The sequence below is a fragment of the Gossypium hirsutum genome, chromosome A03, assembly GCF_007990345.1.
Source record: "Gossypium hirsutum isolate 1008001.06 chromosome A03, Gossypium_hirsutum_v2.1, whole genome shotgun sequence".
NCBI classification, from domain to species: domain Eukaryota; kingdom Viridiplantae; phylum Streptophyta; class Magnoliopsida; order Malvales; family Malvaceae; genus Gossypium; species Gossypium hirsutum.
This window is the reverse complement of record NC_053426.1, coordinates 9,309,240-9,322,943: the sequence shown is the minus strand read 5'-3', so window position 1 is coordinate 9,322,943 and position 13,704 is coordinate 9,309,240. Positions and strand designations below refer to the sequence as shown.

The window sequence follows — 13,704 nt, the reverse complement described above, 5'->3', positions numbered from 1 at the left end:
GCAAAAAACAATCAAGATTTAAAATCTTGGTTTCAAGGAAATTAAGAAATCGAATATTGGTTTCATATGAGCAACTTTGAAGATTTCACAAATCAAGAAAATAAATATTTCTATTCTTGGAAATCTTGGTCCAAAATCGAGAATCTTGGATGTGGACATGTGTGGCGATCTTTGATATGTGTCAACGTTCAAGAATTTTGAAAAATTCAAGCTTAGATTGATTAATCTTGAGTTTCTTGAAATTTGGGTGTGACTTGACGAGTGTATGTAATTTTAAGATATTATTTGCGTTTTGGGCAATTTTTGGAGCATTTGGATCCTATGACATGTATTATCTTAAGTTAGTTAATTTATCCATGTGTTTGTTCAGTTCTCAATGAGTTGACAATGAGTTATCATGTTTTTCTTGTGTCATCATTTGATTGGTTAATAGAGAGTTGGTTAATTTTAGCATTATACATAGTAAGTAACTCTCATTCTTTTCTCATTCCCATTCATTTTAAGAGATATTCTCCAAGAATTGTCTAAGTCTTCTTGAAGAGTCTCCCAAGTAAGTTTCAAGTCTTTTACTTTTCAATTTTGGTTTTTCTTTCTTTTCCTCTAGTTCGATTGTTCTTTCTTATTCTTTCTCTCTATGTCATCCATTTGAGTCTTTTTATTTATTTATCATAATCCTTTGTTCGAAGATCATCCTTTGGTTGCTTAGAGTCTTTGTTATTCTTTTCACCATTTTCGAATATTCTTGGTAAACCTTAGACATATTTTGACTTCTTTACTTCTTTTGGGTTATTTTGATGTGTTTGAGTTTCTTGGACTAAACCTTATATATACATTCTTGATAAGTTATTTTGGATTCTTTAACCATTAGTGGGCTTGCTCAATCTTGATAACGTGTTAAAGAGTTCAAATGTCAATTCTTCATATTAGAAAGCCTTATTTCATTCTTTTTTACTTTATTATGTTAAATTATGTTTAAATCCATTAAGTTTCAATTTCTTTCATTTGAATCCGTTCATACTTGGGTTAAATGGGTCAAAGTTGAGTCTCGAGTCTTTTATTGTATCTTGGCTGAATTTAGCTAATTATCTCTATAATAACTTAATCACTTGAGTTTCTTCAAGTGCATGCGATGCCTAACTCATTCAAACTCTTATCTCTCAAGCTATTTAGACTTTTACTTCTAGTAGGATTAGTTGTTTTATATAGCCTACATAGGGCATTCTTTTCATTCATTATGTAAGCTTTTGATTTTTTTATTAATAAAGTATTCTTTAGAGTTCATTTATCTTTACAATATGTAATTCTTGTTTTTCTTTTTCTTTTATTTTATTTCAGAAGATTCTTTTTACTTTATCTTTTTTTTGTAAGATTTTAGAGGAAGTTCTTCAAACTTTGGGTTTTCATTAAATCTTTCTTGGAGGGTTGATTAGAGCCGCACAATTGAGTTTGCTGGAAAATCTTTCTCAAAGGGTTCAATTGGACAATCTATCTTCCCTTCTATCTTCCGCTTAGTTTGTTCATTCTTTATCGCATCTAATTTGTTTTTCTTCCATTGTATTACTTGAATTTTGGTTTCACTTATTCATCTTGTTGCTTTCTTATTTCTTTGATTACAAGGAACACTTTTTAAGTTGATCATTCTTTAGGACACAAGCAACACCATTTTGAACATCATAAATCCTTTAATTCGACTTATTCACTTGTTTTTCTTTTGCTTTCTTTATTTTATTCTTGTTGCTCAAGTCTCTAACTTGTTTTTATGTTTCTCCAACAACAAGTCGATCTCCAAAGGCCATAAAACTACTTTAATTAGAGGACTCAAGATTGGCAACCTAGAAGCTCTTCTTCCATCTGAATTTGGTTTCTTTCTTCAATTTGATTATCTCATTCTTTTTTTTGTGTTTTTTTTCTTTTGATTATTGTTTTCTCGTTTCTTATCTTCTTTGCTACTTTGTTTTAAGATCAATTCGATAGCTTGTTGCCCAAGAATACCCTAAGATCAGTGTAAAGCTTCCTAAGTCAAAATGGGTATTCTTCTCTTTGAAGCAACTTTGAATTAACCTAGGAACATTGTGGACATTGCCTTTTATCAGGATTACACTTTGTGCCTGTGTAACAAAAAATTGATGTTTATTTATTAGTTTATAACTATTAGTAAGTTTATCCAATTGCAACTGAGCAAAAATTTAGAAGGAAAAATAAACAAAATCTCAATTTATATTAGAGCTAGACACATGATACACTAAGTGGAGATCTTTCCATTGTGTTATTATTAAGACAGCAGGATCATATTGGAAAATTCGGTTAAGAAAATGATTTACAGTTCTAACAGAAGTTTAAAATTTTCAAAATCGAGTCGGTTTATGATATTTATCACAATAAATTTTTTATCAAAAACTACTTATGATTTATGCAAGATAGATTCAAGTCGATCCTGACTTTCAACTGAACGACCTTCTCCGTTATCCTCATACCATAAACTGCATCGAGTGTGGGCTCGAGAAACACGACCCAAACACAAAACAAAACATAATATTATTACTTTCAATAAAAATCAGTAAAGATCGTAACTTCCAGAAAATAAAATTTATTCTTAAGTAAATAAATTATCACTATTTTCTAGCAAAATGATGATAAATTAATAATCAATAAGTGTGTGAATTAAGTTAAGTGGTGTCACTTATTTATAGGGAGAGATAGAAGAATCTTGGTTAAACAAGCCCTTGTAAAATAATATTATTTAACTAGGGGTGGGCAACACACCTTAGTAAATACTACTAGGGTTGTAGCATTCATTTTTTAATGCGGTGTATTTCTCTAACTTCATCATTTCCATTAAATTCTATTTATTTAGTTCTATATGCAATTCATTTTTGGTTTCAACGATCTAACGAAGGGATCGATTAAACATATATAATTAGGGCTCAAATAATTAATAATTAAGTTCCAGCTTTTCGCCTATTAATTCTAAACTTATTTAGCCACGAAGTAATTTCACTATAGTATCGTGACTGAACTCTCCCTAATTACATACCATTACAAAAACTATTTAATAAATGTTCATCCAATTACCTTGTCTTAAGTATGTTGCCTTCATAGGATATCTTTAATCTCTTTGGGATAAATTTATTCTCTCAATATGATTCTATTTTATCTAATGGCAATCATTACATCTTCCTTCATTAAAAGTCAATTAGTATCAAATAGTAATTAAGTCATTCACCACAAAGACAAACGACCCTTGATCAAGTTTACTTTTCATCTATCATATAATGCCAATGAGAGGATATCATTTATCCATTTCTTGGGCTATGAATTCCACTATTATTAATGATGCTATATATTACAGAAGTCGTATACCCAACGCATTAACTTTCGATTCTTTATATATTTGAATTTAGGCTTTTACTTACATTAAAATATACGAGTCACACATACATAGTTCATCATCCATTCAGGATTAAGGTATGTCACACTATGAACATAACAAGTGAATAAATCTATAAACAGATTCATAATCTATTCTTCTTGGGTTCTGTTCGATGTATTGTTAGTCCAGTCAGTCACATCTATGTCTTTATCTTCTGGGGTCATCTGCTTCAATGCTCAAAACAAAACACCTCCTTATTTGGACTTGATAGCTGACATGTTAGTATTTAATCAGTTTGCTCATTTCTGATTAGATTAAAGACATGTTTAGATTTATCTACTAATACAAGTTATTTTTTCATATTATGATTTAATCACGTAATACCGCTTAATAGTAGTTAAACGTTAGATAACCAGCGTGTAACACCCCAAACCCGGCCTAGACGTTATGGCTTTATTTGACAATGTCACATGAGAGTGTTTTTAGAAAATCATTTTGATACATAAAATCTGTAAAATTTTTATCTATTATATAGGTCGAGAAAAACATGAAATAATCGAACTGGTTGAATACATGTCTTTATCGTAGAAGCTTTGAAACCAATATATTTTTAAAACCCATTTTTATTTACGAAACCTTTTAGTTTATTTTAGGAAAACCATATTTTAGCGTTGCAGTTTATATTCCAAATCACAGTTCAACAACCCAAATTAAAACCAAGAGTCCAAGTCCCTAATTACATCAAAACTCCCAAAAATAATGAGTAAAACAAAAGCATTAAGGTCATAAACCAAAATGTATGTGGTCGTGGTCACCATCGAGTCTTCTGCTGCACTGATCTGGCAACTGCTGGGGATTACCTGAATAGATAAAACAGAAAGGGTGAGTTTTCACAAACTTAGTGTGTACATCCCCACAATTCAACATGCATACAGACAGATCATAGAATACAGTCATAATTCGGGCCTGAGCCCTTAACAGATGCGATGCTGGCCTTGGCTCACTCAGAACAGAACCAGATATATCATGCATATAGATCAAAATAACAGAAACATGCCCACCAACCCTGCACACCAACTCCGTCCAACCTTAACACAACATGTGAGGATAAAATTGACCCCCCATCCCTACACATCAAATATGGGGATAAAATCGACCCATCCAACCCTACACACCATAAAGTACCGTAATGCGGCACATGTCATAATTATGCAGCTTAGCTATCAGATAACAGGCTTAAGAAGCCTTTCAGATACTTTTTTCACTTCATCAACCCACTCCAATGCAATGCATCGTACAATATGACATGCTATAATGCAGGTTAACAGTCATACATTTATATTTAGAATAGAACAGGTAAACATGCTAAGTATAACATGCTAGTGCATACATCACATAATCAGATCACAATAATAGGAGTCTAAGATATCCTTACCGACCCTATGACAGGTTATAGTCGACTCGGGCGACCCGTGCAACCTTACAGTGCATTTAAGAAAAATGAACTCACACACCTATGTGGCCTGCCCGTGTAGCCCACACGGCCCACTTTAACCTTGGCCATGTGGATCACACGGCCTGGCCCAAAATTTCAAAAGCCCGTGTAGCCTACATGGCCCAATTGGTCGAGCCCATGTCTCACACACAGCCGTGTCTGTCACACTAGTGTCGCACGCGTATGGCTTGGCTTGTCGACCACACTCTTGTGTACTGCCACACGACCTACCACATGGGCGACCATACGCCCGTGTAGGGTCGACATAATGCTTTTCGGCTTTCTTCGAATCTCATTTTTAGTGCATTCGGAGTACACACTTGGTTTCGATTGAAGTTAAACCGAACCTTGAGCCCTCCAGAACCTAAAAATCCATAATCCAAATCCACTTTAGTGATCCTAACGACACTTAAACAACTTATTATGAGATATTTAACTTTGCCAACAAAACTTTACCTTTGAGCGAGAACAAGAAATCCACACACTTAAAACGTTGTTGAATGGTCTTCAGCCCTTCGATTATCTCCTAACACCAATCAAAACTCAGTAAACAATGATTCATCATTCTAAACGAAAAATATAATACTCTAACGTACTTACATAATCGCATAAAGAATATCGAAACTACGGACTGTTGAAACTTCCAGTAAAACAATGACGATAGCAAGGAAGGGAATGAGGAAAAGAATCGCCAGCAAAAAGGGTAGGAAAATTCGGCAGAAGGCAAAAAGAAAGAAAGGGGAAAACAGAGGGGGAGATGAACAGTTTTTTGCAGAGAGAATTTGGGAAACTGATCACCCAAATCCCACTTCCTACTCTATCTCAACCAACCATTACCCAGATTTCCAGTACAACTCAAACTCTAAGCCACCTCACCGAGCAAAAGTATATTCCTACGCTTATGCAAATATTTGAACCCAAAACCTCCAACAAACTAACACTCTACTTAACCACTAGACCAGCAAGCCTATTCTAATATGATTTTACCACAATTAAACATAAGCCTATCGAACCAGATTAAAGCTTTATTCAGAAAAACATCAAACTTTGCCATATGCAAGGCTTGAACTTGGGACCTCTCATACACACCCAATACACTTAACCATTAAAGCAGATACACATTTGTATCACATAATTATGGAAACGTATTTACAAAATTTGGGGCGTTACATAGCGAGCCAATAGTTGCTTCCATTTTGCTTTGTATGCAAAATTGTTGAAGAAAATATGCAAAGACTATTAATGTATTCAATGGATATTTATTTAAACTAATTTATTTGAAAAAAATACAAGTATACAAAATGAATTTACTACATTTAGAGCATTAGATCAAATAAATCATTAGTCTTAAAAACCCCCATGTTAGATGACATAAATTATGCCTACCAGAAGGTAAGGATATGTGATTTTATCATGTCTATGTATGAAAATGCTTGGCATTCAATTCCAACTAGTTAGGAACCATCGACATCTAATGTAGTTGGTGTCTGAACCTTTAAACTTGAAGAAACTTGGACTACTGATGAAAAAGAATTAACAAATACAAACTCCAAAACCCTTATGCAATTTTCTATGGAGTTGACCCTCAAGAATTCATGTGTATTTCCTATTGGAAAAACATGGAAGGTGTGCGTGGGAGAATTTTAAAATTTTTTAATACATCCATGATCAACTTAGATAATTAAGAACAATACATCACGATACTCTAGTACTTAAATGTGTTTTGATCCGTTTTCACAAGCTGGAGAGGTTGATTTACAATTAAACTTAAATTGCCCGTAGGGATGTAGAATTTGAACTTCATTGATTCAAGAAATGTTGAGAATAAGGCTCAAAGATATACTATTTTGATAGAAGAATCACACCAAAAGGTGGCCAAAATGTCTTGATAAATCCAGCTGAAGTTACCTCTATGGAACCCAACGATTAATCTTGAACTTCCCATGAGGAATTTCAGTGCTTTATGAAAATGAGCTTATGGTTATAGGCCTTAAAATCTGATGATTCGAAACCCGTTTCAAAGATAAATTGAAGTTTTACAATTTAGGCACCTAGATTACCCAAAAAAACTGGTCGGAGCATCTCTAAAAGTCCAAATGAAGTTGACCTTATGGAATCCTTCGAGATTAGTTTTGGATTCTCACATAACTTTAATTTTTGCTTTCAACTAATTGGATCTTCTCCAATATTCTCTAACTCATGAATTGCACGACTAGTGGGCGTTGTTCTAAACACGAACATAAATACTCACTCAAAAATCTATAAAAAAAAATGTGAGATTCATGATAAGTAAGATTTCAAATTTAATTTAATATTTTATTTATTGCAAATGTGAATGACTAAAATGCTAACTTTTCAAACATATAGAGCTTAAAATGTTGCTTTTTATAGTAGATGGACTAAAATAATCTTTTTACTATGATACATCGACTTATAGTGAACTTTAACTTACTGATGTTTGCACTGCACCTTCCCAATTGTTTCATGATGTGGTTTTATTTTCCAATTTCTTTGTTAGATTTTAACATTTGGGCATTGGATTTAGTTTGATTTTTTAAATTGGGACAATTTTTTTTATCTTTTCAATTTTTTGTCATTTTATTTATTTATTTAATTTAATATCATATATTAGATGTTAAATTTTTTTTTTGTGAAAGGATGTTAAGCTTTTAATCTCTAAAACATCGTAATTTTAATCATATCAATTGAGACATTTTTTTCATTATGCCTTTAAAAAATAAAATTATTTTTGAGAAATTATTAATCTGATTTTTTTGTTCAGAAAAGAATAAGATATTTGGAAGTATGGATGCTGATTTGGCGACGAAGCTCCAAACCACAAATCTGAGTGGGGGTACACAAATGACAGATCCAACGGCTGATATTAAGTCATCCACGCTGTCAACAAGACGTGGCAACGATTCGATCCAAACCAAGTGCACGTGTCACTCTCTAGAGCTTTCTCTCTTCGTAAAAAATTAAAAAAAATGAAAAATGAATAAAGATAAATTGCTATTTTCATTTCAGACAAAGGAGAAGAGCGCAGAAGAATTTCTTGCAAGTTTTTATTTTATTTTTCTCTCAAATTGCTCGTGTTTTGCAATTAATAGGACGGCCTTTTGTCTTTTTAGCGATTGATCTTCAATTTTCTTGAGTAAGTTCTTTTTAAAACTTATTTTCTGGTTTTTCTTTGGTTCTTCGCATCGAATTCTGTTTGTTTGCTGAGAAAACGGTTGAAACCGGTGATTTTTCTTTTTTCTTTTCCTTTCGATTTCTCATCATTCAACGAAAACCTGGAAAGTCGACTTTTTTTTTTGGAGATATTGATTCACATAGAGCAATGTAGGTCCTCTGTGTTAATATATTTAAATTCTATTATTCCTTTTGCTCGATTTTGCGGTTGATTCAGTCTTTATATGTGATTTATTTTATTAATGTTCAAAAGATTTAAAAAGGAAAGGAATTTGAATCATAAACTTTGAATCTTTTGCTTCTGAGTATGTGTAAAGTATGGCTTACTTAGCATAATTTATTGTGAACTTTAGTTTAGAGGGCGGGTGGGGCTTTAAAGAGAATTTAATTACTATAATAATAGTGCTACTGGCAAGGTAAATGTCATTGCGATATATAAACAATTCTATGCATTGGCTTTTTAAGTTACTTTATATGGGAACTGAGAAATAGAGATATATTGGTGTTAAACTTTGTTGGATTTCATTCGTGGGTCATCTTTGTTAGGCTTTAATGTCATTTGAATCAGTAAATTGGGTGCTTAGGTCTTGATTGTTTTTATCTGTAATGGCCTTTTGGGATTACTAATTTTTCAATGAGTTTGTTCCCACTGAAATTTATGATCTTTTATTTCTTTTCCCATGTTGGATTCCAATTCCTTTTATAGTGCTTTTGCTTTTGAGTTTGGGGATTTATAACGTTTTCTTGTCATGATCTGCATTAACAATATTGAAATCTTTGGTTTTGTAATGACCACAGACCCCTTGAGAGCTTAGAGCATGTTGATAGGTTGATGCAGTTTTGTAATTATATTCTGGAAAAAAGGTATTCTATTTGAGCCTCCAGAAAAGCATTGGCTCAGAAATGGTCAGCTTGCGAGTAGAAGTGTTGCAAAGATTGATTTCATTATTTATATTTAAATACTAGTTTGCATCTTCTTCTAAGAAGTCTATATAGATAATTATATTTAAAGTAATCAGGATGTGTTATCAGCTTTACAACTTCCTTCTTATCAAGGAAAGTGGTTTCAGCTTAATAATAGACCATGTCAATCGTTATATTTTGAGTAAATTTCAGTTTAATAAAGCATGATTTACTGGCTATCTATGCTTTTTTATTATTGGAATGGCTTGTAACTGTGATTCACATTTGTAATATCATAGGATTTGAAAGTTTTCAAGAGGAGAAGTTGTTCGCATCTGCTGCCTTCTAGACAAGTGGAAATTCTGTTTTTTTGCAACAATGAGTTTTGTTTTCCGAGGGACTAGAGGGGATATTGAAAGTGGGTTTTCAGGATTTATTCCTGAACGTCCAGCTGTGGTATTTTGCTTAGCCATATCAGTATATCTTATCATTTGGTTGGCCAGATTTTCTCATCCTATATAAAGGGGCTTGAACTTTTCTTGCACAATTTTTTTTCCAGCGGATACATGCAGCTCGACCAGTTAATTCTAATTCGCTGGCCTTTCTTGTTACAGGTGATGTTTCTAGTTGCATGTGTTTTCTTCTGTTGCATCTGTTAAAACTTTTGCCTCTAATCATTCCTTCTTGTGCCTTTAATTTGCATTTCTAATCTGTTCTTGTTTGTTTCCAGCAGTTCTTTTGCTGTTCATGATTTTAAACTCTCATCAAATGTCACCAAACTTTCTGGTATGTAAACACTATACATTCTTTGGGAGCATGGTGGTGTGGCTATTAATACATGGAAGTCATGGAGTTATCTTCTATGTCTCTTTGTGCAGCTTTGGCTAGTAGTGGGTGTCTTTCTAATGGCTACGAGTCTAAGGATGTATGCAACTTGTCAGCAACTTCAAGCTCAGGCCCGAGCTCACGCTGTGGCAGCTAGTGGTTTGCTTGGTCATACTGAGTTGCGTTTGCACATGCCACCATCAATTGCTTTTGCTACTAGAGGACGCTTACAAGGACTAAGACTCCAACTTGCACTTCTTGACCGTGAATTTGATGATCTAGGTATGGTGATTCTCAATATTCACTCCTTGGATTCTATGGGTTGGTTTTAACATGGTTGACAGATATGCAAGGAGTGTTTTGGTTTGTATTTCATTTGGTTTTATGAAGATTATCACTTTGCTTACTTCTGCTCTAGATTATGAAACCCTCAGAGCATTGGATTCTGATAATATTTCCACAACTCCTTCAATGAGTGAGGAAGAGATAAATGCTTTACCCGTTCACAAGTACAAGGTTCCTGGAACAGAGAGGTACACATAAATGTTTATGTTTAGGTAGCTTGCTTCAGTTGTGAACTAGCGTCTGAGTTTCTTTTGTCCAAATTCATAATCACATTGATTTTCTTATTTTTGCAGTGCTGGATCATTACCAAAGCAGGCATCATTTTCGTCTGCTCCAGTTGAGGTATCTGTAAATAATTTTGAGTTTATGGTTTGCTCTCAGTTAGAAAATAATAATAGTGATCGTTCAGTTTTCAAGTTCTAATAATTTTTTAGGTTTCAAAGAAGATCTTGGAAACAAAACAAGTCAATACCTCTAGGATGGAAAAAAATCCTGTAATCAATGGGTTCCAACCCGATCCGACCTGCAAGGATCAGGTTTTCTTTATGAAATCGGGTTCGGGTCATGGTGGGTTTTTCAAGATGGTTGGTTTCAAGTTGGCGTTGGGTTTAGGGAAAACCTTTCCTATATATAACATATTATTTATGTTATGATGAATTGCATTACAAAGAAAAACTAAAAAAAAAAAAAAAAAAAAAAAAAACTATGCAGTGTAATTTTTTTGGGATTTCACTGCCTAGTTAATATTTATTATATTATACTGTTATTATGTTTTGATAAAAGGTATAAAAAATGAAAACTGTGACATATCAGGTCAGGTATATTATTTACTTTTGGGGTCGAGGTGAGCAAAAACCACCCTGCCCTGTCTCCTTTTCATATTCAATGCTGACCTAGTCAGAGAGAGCATTTAAGTGTTCCAAGGCAATTTGCCTCTGAGTCTGCATCTTTCTGAACTATATGTACATATTGCAGCCGAAGCAAGATTCTAGGAACGGTGAATTAACTTGTACTATTTGCTTGGATCAAGTTAACAGGGGGGAGCTTGTTCGGAGCTTGCCATGTTTGCATCAGGTTCTATTTTAAAGTCTACCCATGTTTTCTGTTGTCATCTAATGATTTTATGTTGTACTGTTTTTTAACGAAAGTGTTAGCACCCCCCCACCCCCAAAGACAAAAAAAATCAATTTTCATCATCTCCAATGTCCAATGAACTGCACCAAATAATCTCTCACATAGTGCAATAGTGATGACTTAAGGTATATGAATAGTTATAGAATGGTAGAAATCTTGTAACATACATATGCAGTTTTTCCAACTCTTAGCTGTAACAGTATGAAGTGTTTCCGCCTTTCCTTTCCTAAACTATTTTTTCTTTTTATTTCCCATGTTCTATTTGTAGAAATTGTAAACTGTGAAACCATTTCCGATTTTGGCAGTTTTTTTTTCATGGGTGTGACTTTGAGAAAATAAATATTCTTATTTGTAAATGTTTTGAGTTAGATCCTGACTCGCAGGAAGTGTAAATGTCTGTTTTCCTACCTTCAATGGATGACCTTTTACCACCATCATTTCAAAGTCTGGCCTCAACTTTTCTTTCTTTTAATTTGACAAACATTTCTCAATTCTTCATGATTCCTGATTGTGTGCCGGGGTGCTGGTGCTTCTACGCTCAGTCCTTGGTTGAGATGCTAATGGTTAATTCCTAAATCTCAAATCTTTCATGTCTTGAGGTCATTTCTATTATATGATGTTAGTATAACACTAACAGCTATATACATATACTGATAACAATCTCATGTTGCAGTTTCATGCCAGTTGTATCGATCCGTGGCTGCGGCAACAAGGCACGTGCCCTGTATGTAAGTTCAAAATGGGGTCAAGAAGGCAGGAAAACAGGGGGAGTGAGTCTGATGATTCAGACACGGTTTAACTTGAACCCTCCAAGTAATATAATCTGTATATCCAGTAAAGCATATCAATCATGTTTGCAGTTACATTCAAATAGTTAATGTTTTGGTGGTGTGTAAATATCCTCCAGGGTTGGTCTGTTATCTATCTTGGGCTTTCATTTGAAGAAAAATAAGGGTATAGGTTCATCATTCTCAGCCTTGTACCTTTTAACTGGAGAAATCCCAAATGATCTCACTTAATACACTTTGTGCGAGGTCATCAGTTCCTTTTGGATAGATTTGTACCTTTCTTTTCCACTTTGATTTTCTCTTTAATCTACCCATTTTTTTTTTTATATTTGTAGTTTTCTCATCTAATACAGTTGGAAAAGATTGGTTGATTTAATCGAAAATTGATTGCCCATCCGGTTTAGTCTATACCTTTCAATTAAGGAATCTTTCAAACCGTTCAAATTTAATAAACTACATACTTTGTTTAAATATTTGTTATATTTAACATTTATCTAGTAATAGACCTATTTATTTGATATCTAAGTTCTTCATTTCAATACAATCGACTGATTCGACCCGTTAAACCAATAGCAGGGATCTTTATTGGTTTGACCTTTAATTCGATTTTTATATTGCAGAAGGGAGGACTTACATGCAAGTTCTAACATGATCATCCATGGAAAAACTTGGCTCAATCCAGTATTTCCTCCAATGACACTGTGATCTTTAACCTAACCAGATAAACGAAGTGATTGCGTTACTCATGGTGGCATCTTACAGGCTATTATTGCATGAAAACTGCTGATCTCAAAATTAAGTAATTTGCTTTCAGGTTCCAAGGTATATGCATGAAGGAATCCTTGGACAATTTCATCGTAAAAGAAATTTTCTTTAGCGTTGCAGTTTCTAGCTCCCATTTGTCTAGGGATCGTCATTGCCATTGATGCAACAACTCCAGGCAACGTTGCTGAATGAAATCAATAATCTATTTTGAGAAGCCTTATGTTAATTTGACTAGAGAAATGGGACACAAACACGTAAAAAATCTCCATTATTAGTATGAAGATGCTTTAGAGTAGGTAGATTTGATAATTATGGACACAATAAATTCATACATATTTAAAAATCACAAAAAAATAAAAATAAAAAATAAACAAATACTTTAAATATCGATTAACCCTACATATTTTACAAGTTTCATTTTCATGTTAGGGTTTTGATAAATGATGTGTAACAAGGATCGTATGCTACAAGAGTTATAGTGGGTACAACTGAAATTCCAGCTCCGTACCAAAGTCTGATTGATAATCTATTTTTCACAAAAGCCTTGTGGATGTAGACAATTGATAAATCTGGGTTTATCCCTAGCTTGATGATTAAGCCTTGAGTGATTTGGTTTGGTTAATAACAGCAGTAAGAAGTATAAACCCTAATCATTTCTGGAGTTGCTTGAAAGGAAGGTGGGTCAAGAGTCGTCTTCCCTTGGCTTGTCGACTCACCCATGGCTTCTATTTGGTCGGAGTGAGCTGTTATCACCTACCCAATTTGCATGTCCCAGTAGGCCTTTCATGGAAATAATCATCACCATGAATTTGAATCTCAATTTAATTGGTTGATTGGCAAATTGAGGGAAGATGCTAACCTTTTCGATTAGATACAGTTAGCTGTAG

The 13,704-nt window shown here is 33.6% G+C and overlaps 1 protein-coding gene across 9 annotated transcripts; it reads left to right on the top strand.

Moving 5' to 3' along the window:
• The first annotated feature begins 7,834 nt into the window (after positions 1 to 7,834).
• Positions 7,835 to 12,376, top strand: LOC107885974 (E3 ubiquitin-protein ligase SDIR1). 9 transcript variants are annotated; one of them, XM_041107970.1, is made up of 11 exons: positions 7,835 to 8,019; positions 9,260 to 9,416; positions 9,520 to 9,574; positions 9,694 to 9,746; positions 9,839 to 10,067; positions 10,204 to 10,318; positions 10,424 to 10,472; positions 10,565 to 10,666; positions 11,106 to 11,204; positions 11,938 to 12,077; positions 12,172 to 12,376. In XM_041107970.1, the coding sequence occupies exons 2-10, from the start codon at positions 9,339 to 9,341 to the stop codon at positions 12,061 to 12,063; spliced, it is 906 nt and encodes a 301-aa protein (XP_040963904.1). In that variant the 5' UTR covers positions 7,835 to 8,019; positions 9,260 to 9,338; the 3' UTR covers positions 12,064 to 12,077; positions 12,172 to 12,376. The 9 variants fall into 9 exon arrangements, 8 of the variants coding, with proteins under 8 accessions (XP_040963904.1, XP_016665239.1, XP_040963901.1 ...); XM_041107969.1 differs by adding an exon at positions 8,856 to 8,921 and having other exon boundaries at positions 7,882 to 8,019; positions 11,938 to 12,376; XM_041107978.1 differs by lacking the exon at positions 10,565 to 10,666 and adding an exon at positions 8,856 to 8,921 and having other exon boundaries at positions 7,886 to 8,019.
• The last annotated feature ends 1,328 nt before the right edge of the window (positions 12,377 to 13,704 follow it).

Bases quoted from the DNA above. Each gene is read 5' to 3' on its own strand.
- LOC107885974 (XM_041107970.1), top strand. From the start codon at position 9,339: ATGAGTTTTGTTTTCCGAGGGACTAGAGGGGATATTGAAAGTGGGTTT. The intron at 9,747-9,838 runs GTATGTAAACAC...CTCTTTGTGCAG, and splicing joins AAATGTCACCAAACTTTCTG to CTTTGGCTAGTAGTGGGTGT. The intron at 10,667-11,105 runs GTTTTCTTTATG...TACATATTGCAG, and splicing joins ATCCGACCTGCAAGGATCAG to CCGAAGCAAGATTCTAGGAA.